This window comes from Crocodylus siamensis, chromosome 2 (genome assembly GCF_052110815.1).
Source record: "Crocodylus siamensis isolate JL-2025a chromosome 2, ASM5211081v1, whole genome shotgun sequence".
Classification (NCBI taxonomy): domain Eukaryota; kingdom Metazoa; phylum Chordata; order Crocodylia; family Crocodylidae; genus Crocodylus; species Crocodylus siamensis.
Window position 1 is genome coordinate 172,105,647 of NC_143396.1, and position 20,139 is coordinate 172,125,785.

General features: G+C 42.2%; 1 protein-coding gene across 4 annotated transcripts in view; it reads left to right on the top strand.

Annotated features, from left to right (window-relative positions):
* The window catches only part of INCENP (inner centromere protein), a 34,009-nt gene extending 22,970 nt beyond the window's left edge, over positions 1-11,039 (top strand). For 3 of the 4 annotated variants that reach the window (XM_090032305.1, XM_090032306.1, XM_090032308.1), the window contains exons 13-17: positions 1,282-1,454; positions 1,727-1,835; positions 6,158-6,295; positions 8,432-8,594; positions 9,755-11,039. In XM_090032305.1, coding sequence (XP_089888431.1) covers positions 1,282-1,454; positions 1,727-1,835; positions 6,158-6,295; positions 8,432-8,594; positions 9,755-9,972 — 801 coding nt within the window. In that variant the 3' untranslated portion in view covers positions 9,973-11,039. The remainder of the gene's footprint in view (positions 1-1,281; positions 1,455-1,726; positions 1,836-6,157; positions 6,296-8,431; positions 8,595-9,754) is intronic. The other variant, XM_090032307.1, reaches the window with a different exon arrangement.
* The last annotated feature ends 9,100 nt before the right edge of the window (positions 11,040-20,139 follow it).

Sequence of the window (20,139 nt, forward strand, 5' to 3'; positions counted from 1 at the left end):
CCTCCCCCACCTCAAACCCTTTCCTAGCATCACCCGCCTGGAGTGCAGCCCTGGCTCAACGCTCTGCCTCCAGCCACATGCCAGGAAGAGCCAGGGCTGCACTCTGGGCGGGTGGCAGCAGTGCTGGGATGGGAAGCTATGGTGAAATTTTGGGGTGGCTGCAGCCCCCTCCACTGTAGCCCCCTCCCAGTGCTGCCACTGCGCCCCCGAGCCCTGCCAAGAAGAGGCTGGCACAGCCTTGGCTCCAGCCTGCCCTGCGCAGACCCAGAAGCACACCACACCCCTCCCCTCCCCTCCCCCCCCCCCCACCTCTCTCCCCTGTGCCTCCCGGGTGCGCACAACAGTGGGAGCCACCCTCCTCTGCTCCCCCATGCTCCCCAGACAAGCTGCAGTTCCATCCCACACCCCTCCCCACCCTGGCTGGACAGTGTCTGCCCTTGCCCCGCTCCCTCACTGCAGGGGTCATTGATCTGCCCTTCCATGCCCCTTCCCTCCCCTTTCACCACAACAGACTTACCAGCTGCATGCAGCTGTATGAGAAATCAAATTGATATTGTCCAATATGCCCCCTTAAAAACTGGCTATCGGTATTGGCCCCCAAAATCTCTATTGGTGCATGCCTGAGTAAAGTATCATTACCACCTACTGTAGCTGGGGGGAGGCCTGGAGAATTTAACAGGGAGAAAATGAACAACAATGAGGCTATTGGAGGGCAAAGGAATGGGTTCTTTTTCCCCATAATCCTCACTATTCCTTTCTAGACTCCTCAGTGCCACCCCACTGTTCCCTGCCCATGGGTCTGTTTGTAATTTTCCTTTGGTTTCTAACCATTTCACCCTGAGTCCTTAAACAGACTTCTTTTACTTATCCTTAATGAGAAAACATAAGTGATACATCAGTGATTTTTTTTTTTAAAGCTTCAAAACACTATCCCTACAATTTGCTGAATCTGGGCACTGGTGGAAGGGGAAATACAAAGCCACTTAATGTACAAAGAATCTCCACTACAGTTGCACACATGGTCCAGTAAACACTGATCATGCCATCAGTGCACAGTATTATTCTTTGAGGTCACCAAGCTGGGGGCTGAGCAGTGATTGTTGATTGCTGAAAGGGATGACAAAGTATATTGAAAGCTTCAGCATTTCATATTTTATAGGCTTCAGAGTAAATGCTGTAATGATAAGCTCCCAGGAGATGGGTCAAGCCAGCTGGCTTCTGGGTTCTCCCCATCCCCGTTACCTTGTATTGTGTGGATAAGTGCTTTGATTTGCTTACCAGGAGGAGGAGGAGCGCCGACACAAGGAACTAATGCAGAAAAGGAAGGAGGAGGAGCAAGAACGAGTGAGGAAGATCGCAGAACAGAGACAAGCAGAGCAAGAGAGGGAGAGGCAGCTGGCTGCAGAGAGAGAGCTTGAGAAGAAGAAGGAACAGGAGAGGATCCAGGCAGAGAGGTGAAACATGACCTTCCTCTACATACCATGACCCTCTGCCATGACCCAGGAGTTGAGTGGCAGTGAAAGGTTCTGGCAAAAAAGTGAGGGACTGCATGTGTTCAGTCAATGCTGGTCTGGAGACTCATGAGTAGAAAGGAAGAAGTTCTGGGCCCACTAATGGGAAACTGTGGGTAGCTGATGAGAGCCTTAATGAAAAAGGGTGAGTGGTAGTCACCATGGGTGAGAGACATTCTGTACACTATTATTTTCATATGTTTCTTGATTCCAAGGGAACGTGAGCGGCAAGAGAAAGAGAAAATCCTTCGCCAGCAGAAGGAACTAATGGCAGCTAGGGAGAAGGAGCGGCTCCGACAAGAGATGGAGGAAAAGAAAAAACGGGTAAGGGATTTCTCTGCATCAGTGTGGAGCTATGGTGCTCCTGGAATTGGGGAAGTATATTTTTGTAGAATGAGTAGGCAACCCCCAGCACACATGCCAGTGTGTGGCATGCATAGGCATTTTGCTTGGCACGTGCGTTCTGGGGAAGGGGCTCGAGCTGTGTTGCTACAACAAGGATTGAACCCCTCACAGCTCCCTCGCTGTCTGCTCCTGGCACGCCAACATCTTACAAGTTGAAGTTCCAGGTATTTTTGGCACTCTGCCCAAAAATGTTGCTGACCCCTGTTTGATATTTTTTCAGGGGTGTAACCTTGAATTTGTATCTCTCTGGAGCTAGAGATGTAAAATTTCTGGGAATTTTGATGCCATGGGGAATAAAATGGGTTTTTCTGGGTCTTTTCTAGAAAAAAACAGAAATTTTGGGAAAAATTGAAATAGATTTATTTTCTTAGCACCCTTTACAGATCTAAATTCACTTTGCTACTTTAAGAACATAAAATGTATTATGTATAACTTGGGTTGCTCATTAAAATTATCTTGTTTGGTATATTCAATTTAAAAGTATAGTTTAGTCAGACAATAATTGCAAATTTACTAATTTAATTGATTTTAAAAAATTTTTAATATTTGTTACAATTGGAGCTACAAGCTTCTGAACTCTAAGGAGCTTAGCATCTCTTAGCTTTCGCCAGCTTATGAGAAGCAGGCAAAAATTAAATTTGAAAATGGAAGAAACCATCAACATTATAGTAAAACTAAGAAAGCTATGTATTCTTGACTTAGCTCCTTGACACTGGAGGAGACTACAGAAAGCATTCATTTTTACAAAAAGAGCTGAGAAAAATGGGGGAAAAAATTGCTACATGAAACTGTCTAATCAGTCTCATTTTCTGAGCTATCACTATCAGCAGTTTCTGCTTCTTCTGATCTTTCATTTGTATCGACTTCATGGAATTCTGAAAACTGAAGGTTTGTCCGGATTGAGACAAGCTTTTCTACTCTTTCACACGTTAGTTTATTTCTTGATTTGGTGCGAGTGTTTCCAAATATAGAGCAGTTTCTTTCACATGCTGCAGAAGATGGAGAAATCGGAAGCAAGTGAGAATCAAGAGGAGTCAGAGGCAGTGTTGTGCAAAGGTCTTGCCACCGTGTTGCAGGAGAGATATGCTTGACAGAGTCCCAGACTGCATTCCTGGACCAAATACCTGAAGATGTTCTGTATTCTGCAACATTTGAAAGTACCTTTCCAACATCAAGTCCTAAGTGTGTTGCTTGTTTCGTAATCCAGTCAAATGCAGTAGCAGTGCTATCATTCATCACTAACATTTCTGCCTTTGAATCTTGGATCCAAGAGATCTGTAGCAGTCTCAATTGATTGGCAACAAAATTCTTCCCATCTGTTAATAGTCTTTCACTTTTCTTTCTTCTGTTCTTTTAAGTGGAGATGCACTTAAAATCATCTGTTTTTGAGAATCTATCTGGGCCATTTGGAAAAGGAATGTCTGACAAGAGTGCACTGTCTGATTCAGATGCAGTGATTCTAAAGCCAATTTCTTCAGCAGTCTTCAGGGAGTTCTGCAGCTGAATCCAGAAGACATCCTCATCAAGGGCAGTGTTCCTTACACTTCTGGGTACTTTAAGATCCTCAATTATTACTGGTTTTTGAAGATCTTCTTTGTTTTCTGGTAAACTTTCAAATGAGAGCACCACTCCACCCCATCTAGTTTTACTACAGAGTTTGGGTGTCACTATTTTATTCTTTGCATTCTTTTCTTCCTGCTGCTGCTTAAAGACTGCAGCTACAATATGAGTAGCTTTTACATGTTTTATAACTTATTTTGCTCTTCTATAGATCTTTTGTAGTGTCCAACTTCACGATGTCATTAAGAAACAAGTTTAGCCCATGGGATGCACATCTTATTGCAGTAATATGTGGATATTTATTCATTATGATCTCCCATGCTGCTTTCATCTTACTTGCATTATCAGTCAGCAAAGCAAATAAATGTTTAACCACTCCCACTCTTCTGTCGGACTTCACATATTTTATTACTAATATACTCTGCAGTAAAGTATGCCTGTTCTCTCCTGTTTCAGTGCTTCTGTAAAAAAAAACAAACTGGTTGAAGTGGTGTTACTACAAAGTTAGACTCCTTCTCCTTGTACATTTGTCCATCCATCTGTAAGTACTGCAAGACAGTAGTGCTTCATTGATTTTTACTTGCACAAATTACATTACACATTCGTATTCTGACTCTGAGAGGCTTGCTCAAAGAATGTCTGTTGGGCAAATGGTATGATGGTCTTAGTAATTGAAAAGCTTCCTGCCAGTATGCATTTTCAGTTATTGACAACGGCGTCCCAGAAGAATGTATTGCTCTTGCAAGAGCTTGGTTAATTTTTCCCTGATCTTCAGGTGTCAAAGCTGTTGAGAATCTTTTGTATACAGAAAGCAAATGAAGCTATTGAGTCTTTTGTATACAGTTGCTTGCAGTATTCGGTTACTTGAGGATGTTTATTGGACATACCTTCATGATGCTGATGTTACAGAAGAAGCGGCAGCAGTAGGAGGACTTCTGGATCGAGAATGTTGAAAAGAGCTACTTGCACTTTCATCATCATGGTCTACCTCCTCCTCACTTACACCCATGAAGGATTTTTTTAATGTCTGCAGGACACTTCTTTACATACAAGGATGTGTTTATTTGGTCATCCTAGTATTATTTGGAAAGGCATATTTCATTTGACAATATTTGCAAAGCACTTTTTTTTTTCTCAGAATAACTTGCAGTGTGGAAATACTTCCATGTGCTAGAAGTTGGTCTCACCATTTAGCTGAGGGGGGAAAAAAAAAAGAAAAATGTAATTTAGTGGTCAGCTTGTATGTGTAAACACTAAGCTACAGCATGTTCATATTTAGTAATAGATGGAGAAGAGACTTCCTCAGAGTTAATTGTGAACAACTTCCCTGCCCTGAAGGCCTCACCTCATTGCTAAGGTTGGGTGATTTGTCACAAAACATCAGATTAGTAGGAATTCAATTATGAATTACATAGGTTATGAAAATATATTAATGCAGCTAAGATATAGTTTAATGTACTGAATTCAGAGAAATTTAAACTCTTACCATTCAATAAAGAAGTATACTTTCAGCTCCTTTGCGCTGCCTCTACTTCTGTGGATCTCAAGGTCACAGGGCCAGGAGGAGGCAGGTTCCTTCCAACTCCAAAACCTTTAGACTTGCTCTGTCTCCTCTCTTGAGGCCTTTGACCAAGCAGGGCAATAAGCTCCTTGTTTCTAATCTCTATGGGAGTGAATGGATGCTGCTGCCAGTGTCCAATCCCAGTCCTTTGAGGCCTAGTCAGGAGGACAGAAGCAGATCCACCAACCTCTAGATCAGAAGTCAACAATAGAGGAAGTCCACAAGCAAAGAAGACACTGAATTCTCCTTCCTTCTCTTGTGAAAATGGCAGTGCCCCGTGGGGGCAGAAATGCATCTTGCTCTTGTGTTGGAGAATTGTACTGTACCGCTTGTCCTCTGTGTACAGGGATTATAGTGATCTGATACTGTAGATAGTCTGACGTAAAAGTCTTCCTATTACAGAGTTATTAGAAAACATTTTGGGGGAGTAACAGATAGCGCTATATGCATACCTTGTCTTTAAACATTTTATTCATCATTCTAAAATTATTTCATGAGAGTTTTTTTAATTTTTCCAAAAATTTTCAATTTTTCCAATTTTTCAGGGACAAACAAACTGCTTGTGGGGGAGGAAATTTTTTTTCTGAATTTTTCTGGCTTTTTTCAGGCCCTCACATTGCTATCTGGAACCCTTCTTGACTCCATACTTTCTATACTAGCAATCAACAAATAATTTCAGGTTCTTTTTGGAACCATTTCTCATCTTTATTCTTTTTATCTAAACATTCATGTATTTCTCATAACATTTATGCCCTTTACAAACTTTGCATTGCAAATGTGATGGTCAGGGCAACACAGAAAATACCAGAGCAAGCTTAGGATTTTCACTTTTTTTGTTCCATGAATCACAGCTAGAAAATATACCTTCCTTTTTGACATGTGTTCAAGAAGTGCAGCAGCTACAGCTAGGTAAGTTGGCATTTTCATTCCAATTACCTGATGTGGAGTATGAACCCTAGTTTGAGTAGAGTTGACAATCCACAATCTGTCCATCAGGGGCCTGGTGGAAATGGAGTGTGGGACTTCAGCATTCTCTGACTGGAATAGCAGAGTATCTGCTACTGCAATATGTCAAACCATATTACAGAATCCTAATGCATTGGTGATTTGGGATTGTTAGCAGGAGGAGCAGCGTCTAGCAGAGCTGGAACAGCAAGAACAAGAAAAAAGAAAACTGCAAGAGGAGCAGGAGAAGAAAGCCAAGTTGGTAGAAGCTACTGCTGGCAGTAAACAGCTGAATGTAACAGTGGATGTGGAGGTGAGGTTTGGACTATTGGCAAGGTGCAACCTGGGCAGAATACCTGGGGAGAAGTGAGGTTGCTGTCCTGTCTCTACTAGATTTTCATTAGAGGAGTGATGGTGTGGGGTAGTCGTTATATTGGATTAAATAAAGGTACCTGGTTCTAGCACTGACTTGGTGTGTGGTGTGGGGCAATTCATTTAACTTTTGTTCTTCAGTTCCCTCACATTAACATAGGGATTACTTAGACTTTTATACCTTGGTACCTGAGCACATATCTACCTATAGAAGGCTATGAGGTTATAAACTCCTGCAAGACTGTTTCCGGCTGGACATATGGAAGAACTTCTTTACTGTCTGAGCTCCCAAGGTCTGGAATAGTCTGCTGCTGGAGATGGTTCAAGCACCTACTTTGAACATGTTTAAGAGAAACCTGGATGTTTTTCTTGCTGGGATCCTATGACCCCAGCTGACTTCCTGCCCCTGGGGCAGAAGGCTGGACTTGACCTTCCAAGGTCCCTTCCAGCCCTAATGTCTATGAAATCTATGAAAAGAAAGGTGTTACAAGGGCAATATATTACTGGTTTTATCATGGCCTTTTACTGGGAGCATGGGGTCTCTTGAAAGAATGAGACCATAGAAAGTAGGAACATCATCTCGGTGAAGGCAAAATACTTAAAGCTTTAATAAATGAAAGAAATAGCCACACAATGGGACCAGGATATGCAGGGTGGCTCAAGATCTTTGCTGAATTATAATGTTATGTGGCTGAAACACTTCTACTCCAAGCTCTTAGTTGCTGAATTCTCATTAAATGATTTACTTGTGAGCTGATCATAAAGGAGAATATTTGAGGCAAACATTAAAGATTAATGGCTGGATCTTTTTTCAGGAGATTTTAAAACTTTAAATGCAAACATTTAATTGACATGTGAAAGTTGAAATTTCAAGCAAGTATTTAAACATTCAGAGTGAAAGGAATATCTTATAGAAGGACAAAATTCCATTTTCCACATGTGTGTGTATATATGGCTATAACCTTGGGTTTGTCTTCTGTTTTGCAACCTGGAGCATGATAATTTGGGGATAAATGAAATATTACTTTTCCATCTTCATTTATAATAAAGGACTGATGGGTACATTCTGTGCCTAAGTTGGCAAATTTAATCAGGTTTATTTAAAGCAACATCTTATTTGTATGTTATGAAAGTTCGTTTTTCCCATCAGAATTAGAATAAGTGTTATCTATATGATCACACATGCACTATACTCCGCTAACATTCATATCAGATAAATACCTAGTTCACTTAACTGCAGAATATACCGTCAGCATCACTGGAACAAAGTCCAGTTATCTATGTATTGGTTAAGTATATAGGCTACTTAAGTGCACAGGAATTCAGGTCTCTCTGTCTGCTTTGTAATTTATTTTTAACCATACAGTTTCAGAATACAACCAAAAGCCTTCTTTCAAGGCTTCTCAAACAGCATTAAACTAAGTAGCAATTCTGTCATATTCGAGGCTGCTGGTAAAGGCATACGGCACTCTGAAAAACAAGGTGCCTCTTAGTAAGGTGTAGAAAGTTTAATGCAGCTTGTTCCTGCGGTTAATGATTCTTCTTTAAACTGAGTTCAGGTGAGTACCTAGCTGTTTTTCAGTCCTGAGGCTAAGCACTTCAATGGAGTAAACCATAAACCTTATAACATGACTACTACCTATGTAATGGGTAGCTTAACCACAATTAAGTTGAAGTCTTGATTAATCTTAATGGTGGAGCATTTGAAAGCATAAATAGTCTCTTGATATACTATAAAGTCACTGCCATAGTTTAGAGTAGAACAGTAATTTGTGATTTGAGCCTACTGTACTGAATAGAGTTGATGCTTTCAAATTAGACACTTGCATTGTTAGCATGTCAGTTTGACACTTACCACATTGATTAGGTGCCTTTATGCTTTGGTCGGAGACGGGAATATAAAATCTGAGTTAGACCAAAACTTTGTTGTTTTCAGTGGGTCTTATTCTTTATCATAAATAATAGGTAGTGAACAAAAAATGGAATGTTTTGGCTCTCCTGGGTCTTACCTGTGCTCATTATAACTTCGCAGTGTCACTGCTATTGTATGTTATGGCTGTTTCTTTTCTATTTCTAGAATTCCTCTCTCTGTAACTCCTATCAGATGACCCCCCAGGGCTTGAAAGGGCCCAAGCCCCCAAAGATCAATCCATCAAACAACTATGGGATGGATCTGAACAGCGATGACTCCACAGATGATGAGAGCCAGCCTCGCAAGCCCATTCCTGCTTGGGCCAATGGTATGAGTACATTTATTCTGAAATTTGCCTTTGTAAAGTTGGAAAATCTTCCTGGACCTTTCAGGGTTGTCAGTGAGGCTGCTACTAGGAACAGGTTTCTGTACCTCTTAAGTGAGAGAGGTGGGCATTGTCCTGTTGAGGGAGCCAGCCTTGGGTTTTGTGGATCAAATGCTATACCTGGAATGGTCTTTGCCAGTTTCTAGAGTCTTTAAGGTAGGTGGGAAACCTTCCTTTAACCAGCAGTCTGCATTGTCACTACTGACACTGTTAAAGGCAAAGGGACAATTTTAAAGTAACTTCTGCAACCTGTGTTTTGGACCTAAATCTGTTTGCCATTGACTGTTCCTAAAGGTCCTGTGCTGTTTGCAAACAGGAGAGAGAATCCGAGTGTCTAAGCAACTATTAACCCTTGAGTCCTGTAGATGATCTGTGGCAGGCCCATATTCTGGCATATCAGTGTCTAATTCTGTTACTTTGTATAACCTCATGGGACAGCTGCAAAAGGAGAAGTACTATATAGGGCCGTGTGAAGCTTCAGTCCCTGATTCAATTCAGTGGAGATTCGGCCTGATTTGATGGCTGAATCTTCAAATCTGAATTGAATCAGGAGACCCTTTAATCTCTCTGAATTGAATCGGAACCCTCCGAATTGATTCAGAAAGACTTGGTGATACTGATACAGACACAGCTTTAAATGTGTGCTTGGTACCTTGAGGTATGTAGAAACAACATTTAAAGCTGTGTCTATGTCCAAATCACTGATTCTCCAAATCAGCATTGAATCTTCAGATTTGGATTCGGCCAAATCGAATTGGGGGGCAGGTGATCCGGATCAACGAATCAAATATGGCCCATTTTGCACACTCCTAGAACTATATCACTTTCAAGAGAGAACTGAGAAAAGCCCCTTACCAGATTTCCTACAGATCCAAGGCTAAGCAGAATGTTTGCTACTCACAGCCTTTACTTTCATTAAGTTCTTGCCAATGGCCTGAGGCCTCAGCAATGCTAGAAGCCAAAGGCCTGGAGCTCCCTCCCTTTTGAGCTGCAGTCATGGAGGTGAAGGGAGAGTGGATGGTTAGCATTTAGAATAGACTTTTATTCTTATAAGTCTTTTAATGAACTGCTGTTTAATTATTTCAATCTGTTTACTTCTTCAGGGTCTCAACTTAGTCAAGCTGTCATCCACCAATACTACAACCCTCTCAATACGGACATACTCTTTGGGACCATCATCAGCCCGAAGCTGGAGGACATTTTCTATAAGAGCAAGCCACGATACTTCAAGCGCACCAGTTCTGCTGTCTGGAATTCCCCACCTTTTGGAGGTGCCAGAAATGTGCTGGGCCTGCTGCCATACAGCCTGAAAAAGTACTGATCCTGGAGAATGTTCGTTTCCTATGGAATAGCCGTGGCTTTAATCTGATTTTTATTTCTGTGTAAGAAAACATGTTTTGTTTTGAGGTTTGGGTTTTTTTTTTTTTTTTTTTTTTTTTTTTGTACCCCTAATACTCAATCTCTGTAAATCTTTTAATGAATTAGAGCTTAGCACTGAATAAAAATCTGGGGCTTTTGCACTCTGTTCTTGATGGGATGTTTTTTCTGTAATGAAGACAAAATATTGAGGGTGGCAGAGGGGAGCAAAAGAACAGCAAATACTCACTGTGGCACGTCTCTCCTTTTGTCATTATATTGAAATCTTGTATTCGTGAAATGCTCAGCATCTCTAGTCTGATATTTGTCATCATGATGTGCCATCTGTACTAAGCCCTGTGGAACAAACACTCCTCATAGCCATAAATATCACCAGGTTGTTGGTGAGATGCAGGATAAGCTATTTAGTATGCATTGGTGTTGCATGTAGGAAATCCTAAACTTGGTCCCAATGACTAGTCAAATCCTCCATTCCATCTAAGCCCACTAGCCTTAGTGTGTGAACATAACTGAACTGTAGGAAGCATCCATAGGTGGCTTTAGTGTTGTTGTCATAGACTTCTTTCTGTAAAGATACTGTTTGTGATGGTATGTGTGAAATTTTATTTCGTTGGGGGTGTGAACGGTTGGCTCAAATTGTACTCATAGTAGTATTCACCTATAAATCCTCATTCCTCCCTGGAGATGTACTGTTTGTTAGTTTCCTACCACTGAAAATAGGGGAAATTAAAAAAAGATTATATGGAACTGTTATTTTTGCTTTTGCATAGTGGCACGTGCTTCTTACCTTTCCATTTCTTCAGGAGTCTCGGATGAATATTTTTCCCCAAATATACAGAAGGACCTAAGGGATAATTGAGACTTGCATGGATTTTTATGCTCTTGGATGTTGTTGCTGAGATAATCTACGGCTGACATTTTCAAAGGATAAATTACCAACAAGTAAATTTACCTCATGTACATAGCTGAACAGTTTTATTCCAGCTCTTAACAATACATTTGATCCCAATGTGTAAAGTCTCTTTTGTTGCCCAAGAAAAGGTGACAGATTGTTTGTCTGTTTTGGGTTTGTCCATTTTTTTGTTAATCTTTTATTTTTGATCAATTTATCCATTATTCTGATCTCCATTTCTGAGAGTTCTGTACCTAAATCTCTTTCCAAGTTTTTAATGTATGTAGCTTTTGGAGAACAAGTAATTTCAATTGAAGCATAAATACCCTTAGCTGAAGAAAAATCAAGAGTGGCCTTTTAATCACAATTTGTTGCACATGTTTTCCAATATTATGTTCATTGCATCAAAAGAAATACAGGCAGTCCTCTGACTTATGACACAATTGGTTCCTGAAAACTGTCTTAAGTTGAAACGTTGTAAGTTGGAAACAATTTTTCCATAGGGACAGTGTTACAAATGGGGGATTGGTTCCTTTATGTTGGTCAATACTGTGTGCTGCTGCTAAGTGGTGAAAGGGGCATGGTGGGGGGCAGATCAACGCCCAACTGCGGTGAAGGAGGGACCAGGGCTGGGGCAAGTGCTGCCCAGCAGGGGCTGAATTGGGGGGAGGGGGCATGGCTTGCTGCTGTGCACTATTTCCCCTGCTGCTCCCACCACTGGCCCAGGTGTGGCCTGCCAAGCCATTCTATCCAGCCTGCAGAACCTCAAAAAAAAAAAAAATTAAAATATTTATTTTCCCCTGGCTGCCTGACCCTCAGTAAGTGGCCCTGCGCCCAAAATAATTGCCTGCCCCTGCCACCTACCTGAAGTGCAGCCCCAGCCATGCCTGCCCAACCCTGTGCAGATCTGGGGACACTCTTTCTCCCCCCTCCCCTCCCCCCAAATGCCCTCCCAGACCAGCAATGGGAGCAGCAGTGGGAACTGCAGGTTGCTGCCCCCTGCCTCCCCACACCCACCTGGCCCTAGCTGGGCAGCACTTGTCCTAGCCCCAGCTCTAGTCCCTCCCTCACCGTGGGAGATGCTGATCTGCCCCCCCCCCAAGCCCCTTCCCTTCCCCCTCCCCTTCTGCCACTTACTAGCTGCATGTAGTATTGACCCTTGTAAAGACAAAACCCACATCGAAACGGGGTGTCAATTTATAAATGTAATTGATGTTCGTCGTAAGTCGAGAACTTCCTGTGTTTTTATTGAAAAGTAACAGTAGCGTATATCTTTTTTTGATTGTTCCAATTCTTTTACAATACTGACTAAATTTTTCACAAGCTTTTGATTTTTAATCAAAGCATAAGATGTCTTGGTGATCTTGCAACCTTCTGATTTTTGCATAGTTAAACAGGGTGTTCCTTACAGAGGGATGATCTTCTAGTTCTGGCATTACCCAGCTTTACATCATCTAAGACAGTGATTTTCAACCACAGTGCTATACCTAATGGCCAGCCACAGCACCCTGAGCTGCTTTGTGATCCTTTCAAAGGTGCGGTGGAATGCTGTGCTATGTTAGCACTATTAGGTGATTCCCAAGATATGCAAAAATTTCAAATGATTAAAGAGTCATGGTCTTTCTGAATTCTTTGCAAGAATCAAAGGTGGGGTGGGGAGTGAAAACTAACCTGGCATTTCTGAGATGTATCTTGAGTCTAACAAAGGGTGCCTTGAGTATAAAAAGGTTGAGAACCACTGATCTGGAACCACTGCGCTTAGGCCAGGTATTGCAAATACATTACTTTCCATATTAACCCCCTGGGGGCGGGGGTGCAGACATTTGGGAGGAATGAGGGAAGATTAGACCGTGTTAACAATTGCCTTCTGATCTAACTTAATTTGCCCAGGTTCGGACCTTATACTTAGATCCCCAGTTAGTTTGATCCAAGTGCAAATGTTACAGATGTTCCAGGAAGGTTAGATTTCTCTAAAAATGTCTTAACTAATCTAAATTAACCCCACTCTGAGATTTAGTCTGTCCTAGATTAAATTGATCTAAAAATGGCCAACCCCTTTCCCGAACTTCTGTACAGTTCCCAATGTAGCCCCATGTCTGGGAAAGCTTAGCCGCTGGCCCCAGTCCCAGCACTACACTTTTTCTACCTACCCCTCTAGCACCTAGCTATTTTTAGGTCCCCAGCCCCTTGCTGCTTCCCTTCTCAAACCTCATCCCACAAGCTGGTCCTGGTCCTGGTCTTATCAACATTTGCCAATGCCAGAACCAATGGAAGTAAATGTGGGGTGGGGAGCAGGACGGATAGCGTAAGATTACAAGGGGAACCTTTTCAACCACCCCTTCCCCCCTTATCCTGCCAAACCCTCCTGGACCCCACCAATCCCCTCTAGATACTGCCTGTTCCCTGCCAGTCTCCCTATGGACCCGGATTGTTCCTGCAGATCCTGCTTGCCCCCAATCCTCTCCCTTATAGCGCTCCCCACCCCCCCCATCCTGACTTGCATTAGATTGGATGGCTATTTTTAACTCAGTCTAACCTGCCCCGCCCCTCCCCGATCTCCCTGAACTGTCCCCAGCCTGAAAAATCCCCGTTTAGTGAGGGATTACACTGCGTTACAATGGTTCTGTGGTCATCCAGTGAAATATTTTTTAAATCAGCCAGAGTCCCTTCCTTTATTGTTCTTCAGCATTTGTTCTGTACTGATTCTTAACTTAAGTTTGCCAGACAGTTGTCAACAACTTTTTTCTTTGGAAACTTTTAAAAATATAGGGCAAGGTGATCATTATGTGTATGTATATGTGTGTATGTTTATGTGTGTATATATGTATGTGGTATATGTGGAAATAAAATTTTAGGGAGGTCCATCCTCTCCACTGTGTTGATTTTACTCATTCAACTTCTTAGAAGTTTTTGCCAAGATTTCTGCTTTTTTTTTTTTAAACTTGTTCAGTGAGAGGTACCATGTTTGTTTTTTAAAGACTTGTAGTCTTGTAATTTTAGTTCCCCAATTATTTTACTTTGTTCTGTTTAAAATGGAATTATATTCTCTAGAGACCTCATCACTATTTATATGGGCAAAAATCAATACAGAGGATTTATAAGGGTTTATTTTATAACTGGCAGGTTGCCATATGCTTTGATAGTTCTTACATCTTCAGATACAGCTCTTTGGCTGGGAGCTATAGATAGATAGATATCTCCCAGCAAAACAGATCTGTATTATATGGAGATGATATTACGTTGCATTATACATTAGATTGTATTATATGCAGATAATAGTCTATAGAAAAAGAGAGAGAAATCATTTGTTTATAATGCAGTGTTAAACTTCCTTCCTGCCAGCATAACTTCCTATCTTTGTTCTCTGATACTTTGAGCTAGTGGTTCAAGAGCGTAATTGAACAACAGTGGAGAGGACAACCCTGTCCCCTTTAACCAAAAAGGCTCAATGAGGTTATTGTTAATTGGAATCTATAATTTATAAAGAATTCAAATAACACTTCCAGTAAAACCCATTTTTACTGAAAGACTAATAGAAAAGGCAGTTCAATCCTGCTAAATGCTTTCCTGGCTTCTAATGAAAACAATTAGCTGTTGTTCTTTGGAGGTCTTTGTTTTGTGTATTATCATTTGTTTCTTCTGATGTTCTCCAATCCAAATTTGTCAGGAATAAATCAACTTGATCTGGATTTATCGTGGTTCAATTAGCAGTGTTTATTTGTTGGCTGTAGTTTTTGATAGAATTTTGAAATTTGCATTTAACAGAGATCAGCCTGTAACTTTCATGTTAGTCATCCCCCCTGCCTTTATAAAAAAGGGTGATGACTGTATCATAGAAAGTTGGGGGCAGGATCTGGAATCCAATATTGGTTATTGACCTTGTTCAAGATGGCAATTTCTTGAGAATATAGTTTATAAACTTAATTTGGATAGCCTTTGGGGCCCAAGGCTTTGTTATTAGGAAGGAATTTTAATGGTTTCCGGGATTTTGTCTTGCATAACTTTTCAATTCAAACTTGTTCACTGTTGGGAACTCCCTAATTCTTGATGTGTTAGGGTTTGTGAAGTATGCAGATTTTTAAAAGGTGTGAATTTCTGCTTTTATTTATTGCTGCCCTATTTGCTGTAAGTCCTAAGTATTTTCTTTGTCTTTTTTGGAAGCCCAACCACTTAATCTGCCTTTATTACCTTTGTCATGAAAACCTCTGAGAGGCCTTAATCTTGGGGGTTTGTTTTGGGGTTTTTTTGTTTGTTTGTTTTTTGTTCCATCTGTTTCAATATCAGCTCTGCCCCTGAATTTTGATCATTTCTAATAAAACGACCTTTTTTTCTGGGAGTTGGGTTGCAGTGTTGTGGCTGTGATAGTCCAGGAAATGTAAGAAAAGGAACAGCTTTTTGTGGTATCTTTTACTGGACCAGTTATATAGTTGATGATATCACTAAAACACCTTGCATCTACTTCTGGAACAATTTATGAAGTTCTTCTGCTTTTTTTGACTTGTAAATACAAATCTTTCAGTTGTTTTGAAGTTTATTTATTAATAATTACTCATTTCAATAAATTTAACTCTTAACTGCTTTGGCAACATCACATACTATTAAGGGTAATGTCTTCGATAGATTAAAAGTTTTGCCTAGTTTAGCCACTTGGGAAATTTCTTGTAACCTCAAACAGAGTGTTCCTGGCATGCTCAGGAACAGACAGCGTATTATCCAAGCAGCTGACAGTGACACTTACATTCAAATTACCAAACATTTTCCTTGATGCAATATTCTTTCAAGCTTTGTAAAGGCCTGAACACCTGCACTGTTTGCAGCACCCCTTTGAAAGTGGCAAGGAAGAAACGTCCAACTTAAGGAAATGCCTTTTCTTTACCCCATTATATTATTCCTGGTGGGCTTAGTTGAATTATAACCTGTTAAAAATTCCCTGTCCTGTATGTGGCCAGGGTTCTTCAGGAGAACTATGACAGCTTGTCAAAACAACAGGTAAAAGTGAACATTTGAAAGAGGAAGGCCTACACCTCCAAACCAGCAGCATCTCTACCTTTCAGTACTCTGGGAGCATCCAGATATGGGCTCTGCTAGATCCACTGTAGTGGAAGTGTAGAAAGGCCACATTTCCCTGCCTGCCCTATTCTATTCCCCATCCCCCTAACAAATAGATCAGGAACTCTTCTCACACTTAACAGAGTGAAAGTGAGTTTTGGTTTTACCTTTTTTAAAGGGAAAAAAAAGGCCTAGGGAGTTGTAGCACACCTCCCTCCTCCCCCACAAAAAAAAAACTTGTCAAAAGATATTTAGATTCAGAAGTTCAAACACATGTAAGTTAAGAAATTGTTGCTCATGCACTCTTAATTCAGCCCCTGTCTTTGGTCTTATGCCTTATGGCTCAGCCTTTAATTATATGATCATGTACTATTTTTTTCCACAGGAGGCTTGGCCTGTTTAGAGCAAGGAGCAGTTGCACAAGGGGGCAGTATTATCCTTTTGGTAAGAGAGAAGGTAAGTATAGGCACCCAACTGACAGCCTTCCTATTTATGTTTTCATATGTCCCCACCACATCTTTTAGTTACTGATCTTTCAACGTCCTCTGATGCTATTGACTTCCTTTACCTACCTTGGGACCCCTTCCAGTCTTGCAATCCCTTTTACAAAATGAACTGACAAAGTGGTCTGGACAAAGGCATCCCACTGACTAAAATAACTGCATTATAGCCTTGGCACAGTGTTGTTTTCTAACTCATTACATCCCAACTCTCATTTTATTTCACAGCTGCTGCATACTGGATAGATACTCCCAGGCCCCCCTGCGGGGTTTGACCTGCCTACAGTGACACTGATAGTCTCAACCCTGCCTTCTGTTTAATTTTTTGTTGAGGTGGCTCCCTGTGCATTTATGCCACCTACCCTTCCTAGCTACACATGACATCCTTGCCTTTACCTGCTCGTGCCATATGTCTTTTAGAGCCTGCTGCTTCTCTCCCTCGCTCCCTGCCAACTATACTGCCTTTGGTTGTGCTCTTTAGGATTTAATTTCTTCATTCTCCATTTCAGAATGATTTTTTCACTCTTCTACTCTTTTCAGCTTACAGTCTAAGTCAGTGGAGCTCAACTTTTAGAGTGGTGGGCTGGGTGCTTGACCACCTGGCTATACCATGGACCTCCACTATCTTCTGGTAGCAGAACAGGGGAAAAAGAGAGGGGACAGAACTGGCTGCCAGCATCAGAGGGAGAGTTGATGGTGGGGGGAGGGAAGAGAGTTTATTTCTGGTAAGCAGCATCTACCTAGTGTTGTAGTTAATTTTGATTAAGGAGTGGTGTGGATGGAATAAACTGATCAGTGAGACTAGAGTAGTCTCAAATCCAGTTAACAATGCTTAAGGCAGTGGTTCCCAATCTGTGGTATGGGTACCACCAGTGGTATGCAGACATCCCGTCAGTGATACGTGTTAACAGTTTTTAAAAAATTCCTTTCTGACAAAACATTGCTGGTAGTACTTAAGGTTGTATCATTTTAACTTGGTGATTTGCAGTCTGTCAGCGTTTGAGAACCTTAAGCAATACCAAAACTCCAAACAGCCTGTAAACGTATCCTTGCGTAGCCCTTCCAAATGATGCACGATGACTCGGCTGGCCAGGCATTGTCATGGCACTGCGAATTGCAATCACGGTAGTTGGGTTTTGTTTGCTTCTCCTGCTTCCCAAGTGTTAAGCTTCTTTGGCTATTTTTAAGTTTTTACGTTTTTTTTTCCCTGTGTGATTGACAAGCTTTCATGCATGGGTATGCCACAGGTTTCCACCAATCAGCACACAGTGGCTATTCCCCACATTACTTTGCTACCCACATGCTTTCAACTTGCTTATTGCTGTGAGCCAGTCTGAAGAAATCTAAACCCTAACCAGTAAAAAGGAAGATAAAAATTATGAATTTGCAGAGCTATAACTCAAAGTAGCAGTATGATATTAAGACAATTTGGGATTAATGTCACAGAAATATTTCCTACTAATGACAATGAAGAACTGGTCCCAAAAGGGAGCTAGTAGACACTTTACCTTTTAATCTAGATTAGGAGATGTATTAAAGAATATCCTGTGGGGAAAACTTGTGCAAAGGCTTCTTAGACACAATGTGATTAGGATTCAGTGGGTGTGTGTACATGAGATGCTTTACTGCACAGTAGTCCAATCTATTAGTAGACAGCTTCCCCCACCCTCTAGAGACCACGGCCTGAGTCCAGTGCTCCCTGCCAGCCTGGGGCTGGCATCCAGGGGAGTTTAGAGATCCCTCTGCCTGCTATAGCAGGCAGGGATGGGACACTAGGGTGGGAGTAAGCTGGAGTGGCTGTGCACTGAACAGCTCCCCTCTGGAGCAAATTTGCTCCCTATGGGTGCATGTGTAGGCAGATTACCATTTATTGGGGCCCTGGGCAAACACAAAATTGGAGGTCCCCCACACCCATTATAAACATGATTGTATCAAAAAGCATTAATAAATAAATCTGTTAAATGTTTACACAGTGCACTAATAAATAAAGCACAATATGTGCTGTCGAAATTAATTACTCAATTTTGCCACACACAAAACTGAACAAAATAACTGCTTTAGGAAAGGCAGATTCTGCTGCCTTTGCCCCAGGACCTGTGTGATACCATGTGTGCCTCTTGCTGCCTGCTGGGCAGTCAGAGGACATGCGGCACAGCCCGAGTGCGGCTCCCAGGGCAAAGGCAGCAGGGTGCAGAGCTGCAGCCCACAGCAGGCAGCTTGCCTCTGCCCTGTGCATAGATTGGGGGCAGTTGTCCCCACACACCTCCCCTGGGGGTGTGTGCAGTGGTGGGGAGCCACCCCACCCCACCCCACCCAGGCATTAATCCACCTATCGTGTAGACACCCTGCCAGGGAAAGCTTACAGTATTTTACTGTGCGCTAAGCTTACAGTGCATTAATTGCACATGTACATGTGCCAAGTAGCTCTCTACCTTCACTAATCTTTATTATTTGAAGTGACTGCTCTACTATGAGAGGATCAGGTACTATTCTGATAAGATATGTATTTACTCTAATCAGGAGCACAACCGGAACGTAGGCAGTGAGGACTTGTCTCTAGGGGGCACAACCTAGAGGATCAGAAAAAGGTAAGGGTGGGTAACAAGAGTTCCAAGTACAACTCTGATCCAGGGGATCAGGAGCCAGTGCATCAGGCTGCTGAGGCATAGGTGGTCACCATGGGTTGAACCACTGGCCAAGGGGGGTCAGGAACAGGGGGTAGGGATCCAGACTGGGGGCTCTGGAGCAGGCAGCTGCAGATGTATGAGACCAGAACATGGGACAATCACCTTCCTAAACCACGAGCCAGAAGCTAGCTCAGAGAACCGGAGTTTGGACCAGATCCTGGAGTTACAAGGGGTCAGAGGAGCTGGCAAGGCAATCTAGAAGCACAAGGGGCTCTGGACTGAAATCTGGAGGAGCAGGCAGGCAGGAACCAGAATGAAGTCAGAAGCAAGTCCCAAGATGCAAGAAACGAGAAACAAATAAGCAGGACCAAGGAAACCAGACACGGAGCCAAAAGTCCAGGCCTAGACAAGCAGGTATCAGTACTGCTGAGTCACAGAATCATAGAAAATGAGGGCTGGAAGGGACCTCAGGAGGTCATCTAGTCCAATCCCTGCTCAAAGCAGGACCAGCCCCAGCTACATCATCCCAGCCAAAGCTTTGTCTATCCAGGTCTTAAATATCTCCAAGGAGGGAGGTTCCATCACCTCTCTGGGTAACCTGTTCTAGTGTTTTACTAACCTCCCAGTGAGAAAATTCTTCCTAAATATCCAAACTAAATTTCCCTTGCTGCAACTTGAGACCATTGCTCCTTGTCCCGTCATCTGCCACCACTGAGAACAGTCCAGCTCCATCCTCTTTGGAAACTCCCTTTGGGTAGTTGAAGGCTGCTATCAAATCCCCCCATAGCCTTCTTTTCTCTAGACTAAATAAGCCCAGTTCCCTAAGCCTCTCCTCATAAGTCATGTGTCCCAGCCCCTCACACATTTTTGTTGCCCTCTGCTAGACTCTCCAGTTTGTTCATATCCTTCTGTAGAGGGAGGCCCAAAACTGAACACAGTACTCCAGTTGTGGTCTCAGCAGTGCTGAATAGATGGGAATAATCACATCCCTTGACCTGCTGGCAATACTCCACCAATGCAGCCCAGTATGCCGTTAGGTTTTG